This window comes from Sinocyclocheilus rhinocerous, unplaced genomic scaffold (assembly GCF_001515625.1).
Source record: "Sinocyclocheilus rhinocerous isolate Xijiao unplaced genomic scaffold, SAMN03320098_v1.1 scaffold677, whole genome shotgun sequence".
In the NCBI taxonomy this organism is placed as follows: Eukaryota; Metazoa; Chordata; class Actinopteri; order Cypriniformes; family Cyprinidae; genus Sinocyclocheilus; species Sinocyclocheilus rhinocerous.
This window is the reverse complement of record NW_015633185.1, coordinates 1,362,750-1,375,418: the sequence shown is the minus strand read 5'-3', so window position 1 is coordinate 1,375,418 and position 12,669 is coordinate 1,362,750. Positions and strand designations below refer to the sequence as shown.

General features: G+C 36.0%; 1 protein-coding gene across 1 annotated transcript in view; it reads right to left on the bottom strand.

Moving 5' to 3' along the window:
• Positions 1-11,488, bottom strand: part of LOC107743539 (regulator of G-protein signaling 17-like) — a 15,951-nt gene extending 4,463 nt beyond the window's left edge. Inside the window, exons 1-5 of the mRNA XM_016556807.1 lie at positions 11,330-11,488; positions 9,065-9,293; positions 3,645-3,775; positions 1,467-1,541; positions 914-1,145 (exon numbers count right to left, since the gene is read on the bottom strand). Of these exons, the coding sequence (XP_016412293.1) occupies positions 914-1,145; positions 1,467-1,541; positions 3,645-3,775; positions 9,065-9,067 (441 nt within the window). The 5' untranslated portion in view covers positions 9,068-9,293; positions 11,330-11,488. The remainder of the gene's footprint in view (positions 1-913; positions 1,146-1,466; positions 1,542-3,644; positions 3,776-9,064; positions 9,294-11,329) is intronic.
• Between the last annotated feature and the right edge of the window lie 1,181 nt (positions 11,489-12,669).

Below are 12,669 nucleotides of genomic sequence, written 5' to 3'. Positions count from 1 at the left end.
GGGACTTGGGCAGAAATCATGTTCATGGATGAGCTAATGATTTATTAATGAAGCAGGGTGAGGCTGAAAGCCGTCGAAGCAAAACGAGGCCGCTGCACGAGCGTGACACACGGCTCGAAAGCAGCGGAGCTCTTATTATGCCACAGTCGACCGCTTCCGCTCCTTCCGGTCGTGCGTATGTAGGAAAAAAAAGCAGTTTTATCATACTAGATCCGTTTGAAAGTTCTTTTATAATGTTACTCTGCGGTCGTCACCTGTCTATGACGTCATTGGCAGGCGACACAATGACACTATAGACACGGTCCGTGTCACTAGTTAAAATTGCATATTTCTCTGGATTTAAACATTCTTCAAAACATTTGGGATAATGTAAGTACACAAGTCAGCAAAATATATAACACTGTTCTAGTGGTTTTTGGATATTTTAATAAAAAAATCTTACATATTGTGCCTTTAAATAAACAAATCTGAATGAAAAATCATTATCTCGAAGCTTTGCATTAAATATTGTACAGCAAAAATAATTTTGTAGAAAAAAGAAATTCAACACAATGTTGCTCCAAAGAAAAAAAAAAACAATGTTTAATGAGCTCAGCAAAACAGAAGCAAAATGCTCTTCATTTGACTAAAGTAAACAGGAAAAAACACACCCATATGCACCCAAGAATAGAAAAAAGAAAAAAAAAATTTTTTGCATTGTAAGGTGGCCAAAAAAATAAAACACCAACTATTCAGAGAATGCTCCTGCACAAAAACGCTTGAGAATATCTTTTGTTTTGGCCATTTTTAGATGCATTATGAATTTAATACGAATATCTTATATTTTTATGCTGTCATATTTTATTTATTTCTGAATGTATTGCAGCCACAGACAGCATTGTTTATTCGTATATTGTTTACACCGTTTTCTAACCTCTTTTGGCGAAAGAATGGAGACGTAGTCTTCATAAATGATCCTGGCTTTTTCATCGATAGCAGATGAGTTGCTTTCTTTCTTCAGTTCCTCACAGGCGATCCAGAACATCAGGTTTTCTTCGCTGTACTCGGACCGCAAGAACTCCCGGAAAACATCACTCCCTTCTGGAGAGCGCATCATCATCTCAAAGCTCCGTGACCAGGCAATCACCTCATCCAGTGTGGGATGCCTTCAAATGAGAGACAATGAAAAAAAGCAGGAACTACCCATATAAAACAACTTTACTTCAGCTGTCAGTAAATAAAGTGCAAGTAAATGGCATAAAAGGCACTTGATTAGAAATTAAACTGCATTGAAAAGGACTTAGGAACAAACTTTGTGAGATTTTTAGATCATTTCATTTTAAGATGGTTAACAAAATTGCAGTTCCATTTTAAGGAAATGTTGCTCATTTTAACGGGATGTTGGAGAAGAATGAACACAAGAACTATATATATATAAAAAAGCACCAAACATCTTTTAACAATAATAGACGTTTCTAACAACTCACTGTTCCTCTGTCGCTTCTATGCTATCCATCTTTGTACATGTTTGCCTCTCTGAACGTTCCCTTCTGTCTTCATTCCTAGGGTGAGAAGAGAAGTGTTAGACACAGCAAAGTCTCTGTGGCATTTGAAACATGTTGCGTTGATCATCATGCAAGGTTAAACAGCTACGGTAAAACTAGAGACTGGAAACTAACAAGTGCTATTCCAGTACATAACCATTCAGGTGTTTAAAGGGTCATATCATGAAAAAACACATTTTTGTTTTGAAATAAAAGATGATATAAAATGTAAACATATTATAACCTATTTCAGTGGTTAACAAACATTTTAATGGCCCAAACTCAAAGTTGTAAAAAAAAAAAAAAAAAAATACTATTTCAGTTTTCCTACTTCAAAACTTCTCATTTAATTCAATGTTACTTGCCGTTTCTTTGTAATTTTTTCTCTCTCAAATGTTTCTCTCACTCCCTTCTGGCCATAAACCATAATCGAAGTACTAAAGTACTAAAATTCCTCCTCTAGTCCATAAAGAGCATTTATTGAAACTAAGCTACAAATGACAGGTGAACATCCACTGTGTTTCTCAATCCAAGTCTCTGTAGAGCAAGTATAATTGGGTTTGTTAGCCATGGGGTTCGACAAGCTGACAAGACTCTAAATATATAACATGTACTACTACACAGCCGTTTTGCATGTGATGTGGGACAGAAATAGCCATTTACTGAGCAGATAATGGCAGTGTGTAGTGGGGGGATGGCTGTGGAAACCCGAGGTTACAGAGCAGGGTTTGTACTGCCTCCTCAATGTTTTCTTTATTTCGTGCAATATTTGTATTCATTCATGTTATTTATAGTCCCCCTGCAAGCTGTGCTATGGCCTTTCCAATCTTTCGTTGTTCAATGGCCCAGCCTCAAACTCCAACTGCTTTTTCCCCATCTTTTTACAAGCCAATTTAACCCTTTAAAGAACACTTATTCTTACAATTTTTTTAAAAGAATAACAACAGATTGAATTTGTTTCTAATAAAAAAAAAAAACAGACATGTAATGTGTTTGTAGATACAATTAAAAAATAAATAAATTATTTTACAAAGAAAGGGACAAAGAACCACAACAAAGAAAGGGACTTTGCTCACAATAAAAATCAAGGAGTTTTAGGATGCCACAACCTTGCGCAGCCTCTGGTTGTACAAAACGCTGAAATATAAATTCCTGAAGAAATTGGATAAACTTTCACAGGTAAAAATGTGTGGGTTTGTATTTTTAGTATGTATTAACTCGATATTACAGGTTTTTAAACTACAGTACCTTTTAAATGTTATGTTAGCAAACGGCTTTGTCTTGTTGTATTGTGTTAGTTTAGAAAAATCATCTGCTGAGGTCTACTGCAGATATATTCATACTTGCGTATCACTAGGGTTGCAGACATACAGGCTCTTGCTCTCGAGTGTTCACAGACCTGCTTTGACCATTCCAATATGGCGAAAGGCTTACAGTGGCCCACAGAAACAGCCACTAATAGGGCATCTACTTATACACATCTATTGTTTTTTTACACGTAAAATTATGTGCATGCTTAAAAGCGCACTCAGTAATCATCAAATAAATGGGCGATGTTAGCTTGCATACTGAGACAAACCCTGTTCTACATACTTGTCTTAATATTCCTGTGAGAGGATTTTAAAAGGCTATGCTAACATATAACAATGCCTACATGAAACAAATAAATGAATGCCACTGGGTCATTTACCACATACCTTTTGAAATCTGTAATGTTAAAAAAAATGTACAGAGTATATAAACATATAATATTTATATACAAGTATATAAAAGGGTATACCAGACTTTCAAAAATATGTTTTGCTTAACATATAAAATAAAATAAAAATTCAGCTTTGCAATCACAGAAATAACATTTATTTAGAAAACTATTATTTTAATTTGTAAAAATATTTCACAATATTACTGTTGTTATTGTATTTTTGATCAAATGTAATCAAAAATGTCTTTTAAAAAATCTTACCAACCCCAAACTTTTGAGCGGTAATGTACCTGAGGCAGGTAATGGTGATAAAATACTTAAAAGGACTGTGTGCTGCTTAATGTAAAACTCATAGTTAAGCAAATAGCTACCATGCAAGTACATGTTTACAGCAGAACATAATGAAAGATGGGGTGTACCAGAGGCATTTGCAGCATCCACACCAGCACAGACAGCAGGTGTTGGGCCTCGGGTGACCAGGCGCCTGTGGGGGTCCTTCAATGCGTCCCTGCTGCCTTTTCCTCATTTCAACTCCACTCACACTCTGCGGCTGTGGACAGACACATCTGATTAGAAACAAAGCAGTGGGGGCTTGGGAACTGTGTTAGCTGGAGTGTCTTGTTAACTACAGATGTTTCTAAATCTAAAGTAAGACCAAAAGAGATTATTAATTATTTTTAGCTTCCAGGGGAGGGATTTATTATGGTAGAGTTATGGTAGCTTTTCCAATGGAAATGATCATAAGGATGCTCAGTATCTGAGCTTGTTGGACTGTTTCCTACTCTACTGTCAGATGCATATTCAGCTGAAATCTACTAGAATGCACGTGAGAGGGTGTCTGTAGAGACTGAAACAAGAGAGAGAGAGGCAGAAAGTAAAGAAATCCCCTCTTCAGACTAGACATTCATTCCTCTAGCAAGATGCTAAATGAGTGAGCTGTAGGAGGGTGAGAGAGAGAGATGCTGGTGGGGCTGAAGCATTCACTCCCCCACCCGTGAACACACACAGGCAGTAGTAGTGTGGGATCTCACATGTTCTAACACATGAGCAAATGCAATGGTTTTCCTTTTAGGAAGTACATGGTCTGTAAAAATGCAATGGCTGTCGCTTCCTGTTTCTTAAAATAAGTTAAATAAAACCATACGAATCCTTCCTAAAAATTCTAAAAAAAAAAAACTAATTAGATAAATAAAGTACATTGTCAAGGAAAATGAGACTAAATGAGTCATCAATATTTAAGTTTGTTTTACTGTAAAAAGAAAAATACATTTTATATGTGCTAAAAGTGATTTTTGTCAACATTTAGGAGCTTCCTAGTACATGTACATATACTAAAAACCACCAAATTCTCATTTTAGATTTTATAATGTCTTTAAATTGGAGGCTTGGCACCATATACGGATAAATCTCTGTGCAAATCAACATTTTTACCTGTACACAGGCAAACAGAGAGCAGACGTGAAATAAAATGGTTTTCAATAAATTCTTCCACGTTTGGTTCCCAATATCACTGGCTTGTTAAAAACAACATCAGAGCAAAGATCTTTACCACAAACATTTTAACCGCATTGCATGTGTTTCCAAGATGCACTCTATCAGGAGAGAAAATAAGCAAGTGTTGTTATTGTGAGCTCTGCTCCACTCTAACCGTGATCCATCACCATACCATTAACATGTCTTTGAAACACATGGGTGATTATTCTGTTTGACAGTTTTATTAATAGTGACCATATATTATTGGTACTATGGAAGCACCTTACTTGCATACACATGAGGATAGTAATTCAAAAGATATTTTTTGTCATATGTGATTTTGATCAATGATATAACTGATAAAAAATTTTTTTTTTTAAATTATAGTAAAACCATTAACAATTATTTTTTTATTTAAATTATTGCTGAAATAAAATAGAAATATTAGATTAAATATAATATTATATAAAATGTTAATACAAAGGACCGAAAACCAATCACAAAGAGTAGGCTACTTTCTTCATTTAAAAACATGAGATACAGTGGGATGGGGAAAAACCGCAAAAACGTCTTTAGACATGTTTTTTAAAAGTTGAACTTGCTTTAATTTTACATGGTTTTCTAAACATGCCGCTCTCTGCGAGTGCAACGCTGATAGATGTCCCTCTAGAAAATGTGATAAATATGAATTTATACTGAATGAACAACGTAGCAGCGCCACATCTAGTGGGTTCAACTGGATAGGCTAACAAACGCATTCAAATGCAATTAATGACACATACATTGTCATCGCATCTCGTGCGCCACTGATAAGGCTGCCTGACGGCTGATGCATTCCTTAAATTCGAATGCAACGTTTTTGCATTCGAATGTGGATTTTTTTTTTTTAATTCGACGAATATTCGAAATTCGAAAAAAAATTTGACAGCTCTAGTGTACAGCAACTGTTTGGCAACTAACATTCTTCAAAATATCTTTTTTTGTATTCAACAGACTGAAGAAAGACTGAAGGTACTGAATAATAATTAATAATAATGACAAAAACTAAAAATACTAAAACTTAAATTAAAACAAAAAATTAAATGATAAAATAAAAGATAATTTAAAGAATTAATAAACACTATAATTGCAAATAAAATAGCATGCTTATAATACTAAAATAACATTGCTTGCACGGTATACTGTATACCAAGTCTTCTGAAGCCATTTGACAATTTTGTCTGAAGAACAGACTGAAAGTTAAAGTCACAATGGTTTCAAAAGCTATAAAGGAGAGTAAATGATGGTAGATTATTCATTTCCTAGTTAACTATTCATTTAACCCCTGCACCACTTCAAGTGTTTTGTGGCCTTTATGGGACTTGAATGGGACTTGCCTCATTACTCTATTCAACTAATTGCTTTAAGCTCTACAAGTTGTTTGCGTGAACTGCAAATAGATTATGTGAAATACACTTTGGGAAACCCTTGTAAACATGATGCCTCATACCATGACCTCAACAAATGTGTTCATTTTAGCAAAAGCTTTCTGGAAACTGATCTTTTGGCAGGGTTTGGCAGCACAAACATCATATCACATCACCTAGACATCTGATCCAAATATTTGGGGACAAACAGTCTGGGCACTAAACGGACAAGCTGGACTTCTGGGACGGTATCAAATTATCATTTCCCAGTATGGTATTGGTAAATATCCCATAACCACGGGGCATTTGGTTGGCTGACTTTTTGTCGCAACGTGTGGTGCATAATTTAAAGATTCACTGCTGATTGAAATGCATTGCTGTGATAAAGGACAAAACCACATAACAGCCAATTTTTATGTACGAAAACACAGCATTAAATATGCTACACATCATTTGCACTCTGAAATAAATATATAAAGCACACTGCATATAAAAGTAATCATTTTGTTACAATTTTTATTTAGTATTAATGGGCACTAAACGGACAAGCTGGACTTCTGGGACGGTATCAAATTATCATTTCCCAGTATGGTATTGGTAAATATCCCATAACCACGGGGCATTTGGTTGGCTGACTTTTTGTCGCAACGTGTGGTGCATAATTTAAAGATTCACTGCTGATTGAAATGCATTGCTGTGATAAAGGACAAAACCACATAACAGCCAATTTTTATGTACGAAAACACAGCATTAAATATGCTACACATCATTTGCACTCTAAAATAAATATATAAAGCACACTGCATATAAAAGTAATCATTTTGTTACGATTTTTATTTAGTATTAATATAGTGCTTGCACTAGGGCAGGGTTCCTCAAATTTTGCCCAGGAGGGCCAATGCGCTGCAGAGTTTAGCTCCAACCCTGATCAAGCTCATCTACCTGTGACTTTCTAATGATCCTGAAGACATTGAATAGCATGCTCAGGTGTGTTTGATTAGGGTTTGAAGTAAACTCTGCAGGAAAGTGGATCTTGCGGGCCAGATTTGAGGATCCCTGCACTAGGGTAACAGTAGTGTACTGTTTTCTTAGTTTCACTACATAATATCAATATTAACTCAACATTACTGATATTACATATGCCAAAATATGAATACTCTGAATATTTAGGTAAATTATAGTTAAACAAAGACCTTGAAACAGAAACCTTACCTCTAAATTCATCCTTGCCCTTAAAAAAGTGTTGTGATAAACAGCCCTGCTACCTGGTGATGAAAGCTCAGTTTTTCTGGGATGTAATGTGAACACCCTTTCAGAGTTTACCCTAATAGAGCCATATAAACCAAATATGCAAAACAAAACTACCATCAGTTATTCAGTGCCAGGCAATGGAAATCATGCATCCTGATGCAAAACACACTGAAGCGTCCCTTGTTCACATCTAGAGCATTGACCAACAACTCACACGAATCACATTTACACAATATGTAAAACAAGAAGTTGTATTGAGGAAAAAACAATTATACAACCAGTCTGATTTCACAGGAAATCTTGTATCATTTTATAAAACGTTAAGCTAAAAAAAAAGTCAGGGCACTAAAAACTAGCAACAGGCTCATGTATGAGACGATATTTGGCTATTTTGAGATTAATAGCCAACAAATCAGGCAATAACTATGCACCCTTGGCTGATTAACAGGTGCCTTAGCTCTACCTTGTGTCAGTTAATGAGTCTTGTCACAAATTCACACGTTCTGTTTTAAGATATTTTTTGTGAATTTCATGTTTATTGTCAGTTTATATGTGTGCATCTCCGTTGTTTTAAAGGGATAGTTTATCCAAAAATGACAATTCTGTGATAATTTACTCGTTTACTCATGTTGTTTCAAGTCTGTGTGATTTTCTTTCTTCTGTGGAACATACAATTAGATATTATGAAAAATGTTTCAGTGGTTTTGTCCATACAATACAAGTCAATGTTCACCAAAACTGTTTAGTTATCAACAACATGCTTCAAAATATCCTCTTTTGTGTTCCACAGAAGAAAGTAAGTCATACAGGTTTGAAACAACATAAGTAAATAATGGCAGGATTTTTATTTTGGGGGAACTCTCCCTTTAGTTCAATTTTATCAGCTATAGTCTTAGTCAGTGATATGGTACTGTCCTGGACAACGCACACAATTGACTAATCGGAATCAAGTATTCCAGAGACCCATGTAATAATTTATGTTAATAAAAGAGCTTTCCACTATTAACAAGGGAAGGCTACAACTGAAAAACAGGCAAAGATAATCTGTCTGGGACATAATAATTCTTCAGCCTTTGGTGTGTTTCTGTTACAGATAGTGAGATATCTACCTAAAAGTTACATTTTAAACATGCACACACTGCACATCTTCAAAGAAATAATCTTTTTCTGTTCCAGTAACGGCTGCTGAACGGATTACAAATGCTTTTGAAAGTTTGAACTCATTTTTAAAATTCAAAATAACAGAAGAGGTTTCTTTAATTGTTCATATTTCTAACAACAAGCATTTGAGTGCTCACCTCCACGCTTACAGTCTGCACTCGTGAATTACATTACGATGCGTGAAAATGCCTCTGCGTGTGAGCAAGCTCAGATGCCGCAGTCGTCCTGCCTCTAACCCCGTTCTTCCGCTGTAAGTCTTGTGCCCTTGTGCACTTCCCCATACACATTCCAGGACAGCAAGTGATGCATAGCATAGGCCATGGCTGGCTGCACAACAGAAGCCTCCTAGAGCCGTTACCCACAAAGCCTAGCTCGAGAAACACGTCACACCGCGGTTCCGATACATGCGATAATCACACAGGGGCCCGTTTCGCCCACATTTCTCACCTTGCGCTGCATCACATCACCGCTCGGCAAACACGTCTTGTGATTTTCCACATCATCAATGCACTTGCAATCACTCTAGGAGAGGACCACCCCTAACTTACCATGCAAATTAGCAGCGATCCATCCGAAGACCAGGTAAGAAAATCATGACTGTAATGTCAAATGTTGAGACAGGCAGAGTGCAGGAAAACAAAATGTGGCCTCTTGTATCTTCTCTTATCATGCCTGATGGAGAATGCGGGAGGTGGGTGGAGGTAGGTTTCAAACACCTGGTATTTGCAGGCACACCCTTTCCTTGAGTCAAGGGCTAAATGATCCAGGATAAGACATCTGGGAAATAAATCAAACCAGAAGGCAAACATCAGAACTGCTTTAATCTAGGGCTGTAAATACTAATAAGCATGAAAAAACTATGTTGACTCCAAACCAAAAGATTAATGGTAATTCTCAGTTAGTGCTCGGTAGATCACTTCTGAAACTAATTACAGATTATAATACTCAAATTTGTAAATCTTTTGGATTGCACTCAGTCTAATCTGATTACTTCTGGACTTCTTATATTCTAATTCTTATTTAATTAGTGTTTGACACATGAATAATAATGTGCTATTTGACAAAATGAAGCAAAAAGGAAGCACACTTTTATTAATAACACAAAAAACCCAGAAGTAAGCATGAAATAAAAATTCTATTTTCTAAATGCATGTTAAAGATCTTATTGTGAACAACTCATCCATGCATATGTAATGTTACGTCATCTTGAATAACGTGCATAATGAAATCATGTCATGACCGGACCTTCCAATGAAAATGACTGACTTCTCTTAGCTACGTCCGTTTCATCACAACTTTAAATGGATTATTGCATGTACTGATGAAAATCAAATAGCTTATTAATCAAATAGTGCTAATTAGCCTTTCTTTCAATAATATTAAACTAGATAAGTTTACTAGAAACTGTTAACTAGACAATTTGAGTCTTTAGTGGAGAATTTATTATAAGACATTACATTTTGGAATGATTGCATTATGCAGTGCTATTGTCCCCATAAAATTCATAAAAACAAAAAAGTAACTCCAATTTAATAATGTGTATTTGAAAAAGTACTGTATAAGTACTTCCAAAATGCATATTACATGTCTTCCTTTACTATCTGACACTGGTAATACTATTCTAATCTCAATAACCCTTAAACTTTCAAACGAATGCTTTTAACCAGGCATTATCGACAAGTGAAAAGAAGTCAATAATTCTGCAAAGCAATACTACATTACATTATATCACAGCAAAATGTGAAGAACCCAGGCATATCAGTAATATAAAGTATACTGAAGTATATACATTTACTGGCTTTTATTTTCAGTGTATTTAAGTGTTCAATAGTAAAACAAAAATGTAAAAAAAAATTCACTTGTGAAGAGCAGTTTACTATTGCTTGGTTTTAATGAATGGATTCATTACTGACAAGTCATCTTATTTGACACACGAAATTAAATGTTCCCCACATTTCACATAACCAGCTGCAATGTAAAACCAGAAGCACAAGTGAATGGGAGGAACTCCACAACTTGTATGATGATGAAGGGTCGAGCAATCAGCCCTCCTCCGGAAGGAAACTCTCTTAATTTCACGTAGGCTGTCATCAATAACTGAATGCAGGAAAAAATAACTACTGGCAAGTCCGAGAAATAAAATACAAACTTAAAAATATATATTTAACAAAGTCAATCGTAAGGAAATGGTCGGCTGCCATAGAGGTAAATATAAAAGGTCAATTTGGACGAAAAGTAATAGTTTAACTTCTGATAATTAACAATATAACACAATGTTCCGTGATATATAGATATAGACGGCTGCATCCCGTTATTCGCCTTCATTCCCCGTTGCAGTGGCTGTCTGTGGAATCAAGGCGGCTGTGTGTCAAAGCCTAGTGAGGATCCTACCTAGACAGCATGTTTAGGCATCGTTGGAACGTTAACGATCGTTTAAACGCCCCTATGAAGTCACCTACCGCCGGCGAGCGTTATAAATGCTGTTGGAATATCTCAACCGCTCGAGTTAAGTCCAAAAAGGCTGCCTAGGTAGGCAGCTCGCTGGGTTTTGCGACACAGCCAGCATCTTTACTAAAGTCATCGCAGGTAAAGCCCAAACCGTATTTATCACAAGACATCGTGGTGCATTTGAAAGTAATGGGCAAACTGCTCCCAAAAGCCGAGCTATTTTAGACAGGCGAAATGTAACTGCCACTTTATTCTATTTTCGCAGCGGCTCTTTGATTTTCTAAGCGCAAGGAAGCAACGGCTAGCGCGTTAGCTGGCGAGCTAGCGGGACCTCCGAGACCGTTAAAGAGCGTGTGTCGCCTTACCCCTTTTGTTCTAGATGTCAGTCTTCTATAAGCGTGTCGTTACACGTGTTTATGCGGATATCGGGGGTATCACGCGTTGAGATTGCATGCTGCCGTTTTATCTCCATCAGCGGTGTTTTCCGTCCATCCGCCCAACTTCAGCACCGAGCGAGCCAGTGGAGACGCCCTGCGCATGTGCGGCGGAGCTGTCAGCTCACGGAGCGCGATCTGCGGAGTGCGGAAAGGGTGCAGAGGTGCAATGACAGGCTGAGATTCTGCTATCTCACAAAAACTGCCTGCACTAATAAATATACGTACACAACGCATAGCCTACATGAAAAGGCTATAAGAGTCACTAAAACACTGTCAAAAATTTCGGTTTTTGTTCCAAAAGTAGAAATTCTCAAATTGTGACAGACAGTGATGGTTTACTTTAAACATTTGGTGTAAATAGTTACTATTTAAAATAATATTTAAAAACAGTAATGTCACAGATTAGCAAAGAATCCATCAATATTATTTTCCATTTTTTTAGAGGCAGAACATTTTGTTTGTTTTTTTACTATTTCAGTTACTTTATTGACAAATGTTTTGCATAAACCCAATTTGCATACAATAGAATTGCTAAAGCACCAATACAAATGCACAAATAAGCTGCTAGTAGTATTAATAAAAAGAAAAGTAGCCTATAGACCTACAATATAGAAAAGGACTCGCTGCAATACTGTAGAATTTCATCAAAATTTTGTCTTACAGTTTAATTCTTTTAATGTTGATGTTTAAATGACTACTGTATTTTGTATTTTGAGGCCTGATTATCAAGCAAAGCTATTACTGAACAACAAAAATGCAAGGAAGAAAATAATCACAACCAGCACTGAAATAAATACATACATTTTGCCTGGTGAAATGTATTTTTGAATATTACAAAGGTTTAAAAAAGTAAGCAACAAATAAAAAGAAACATATGTTTATGCATTATATTTGTTTTGTATTGTTTTTTTTCTCCTGACACTTGGCAAATTTCTTGGCCGATTCAAAATTCAGTTACAGAGATGAGTTGCCAAGATACATACAAATCAGAAAATTATAGACGACTGTATAATTCTTCATTATAATTATGTCTGTACACACACAAAAAGCTAAGAACAAAGACAATTTATAGACATGAATATTCAAGATGAATGTTTTTAATGCATTTCTCATAGACCAGATAGAGTGATGTTGCTACAAACCATAATTGCAACACTTTGATATCCACTAGGAGGCACTGAGACCACAGCACTCTGGTCATAGAATAAGCCTTAAAGGGATAGTTCACCCAAAAATGAAAATTTTATGTTTATCTGCTTACCCCCAGG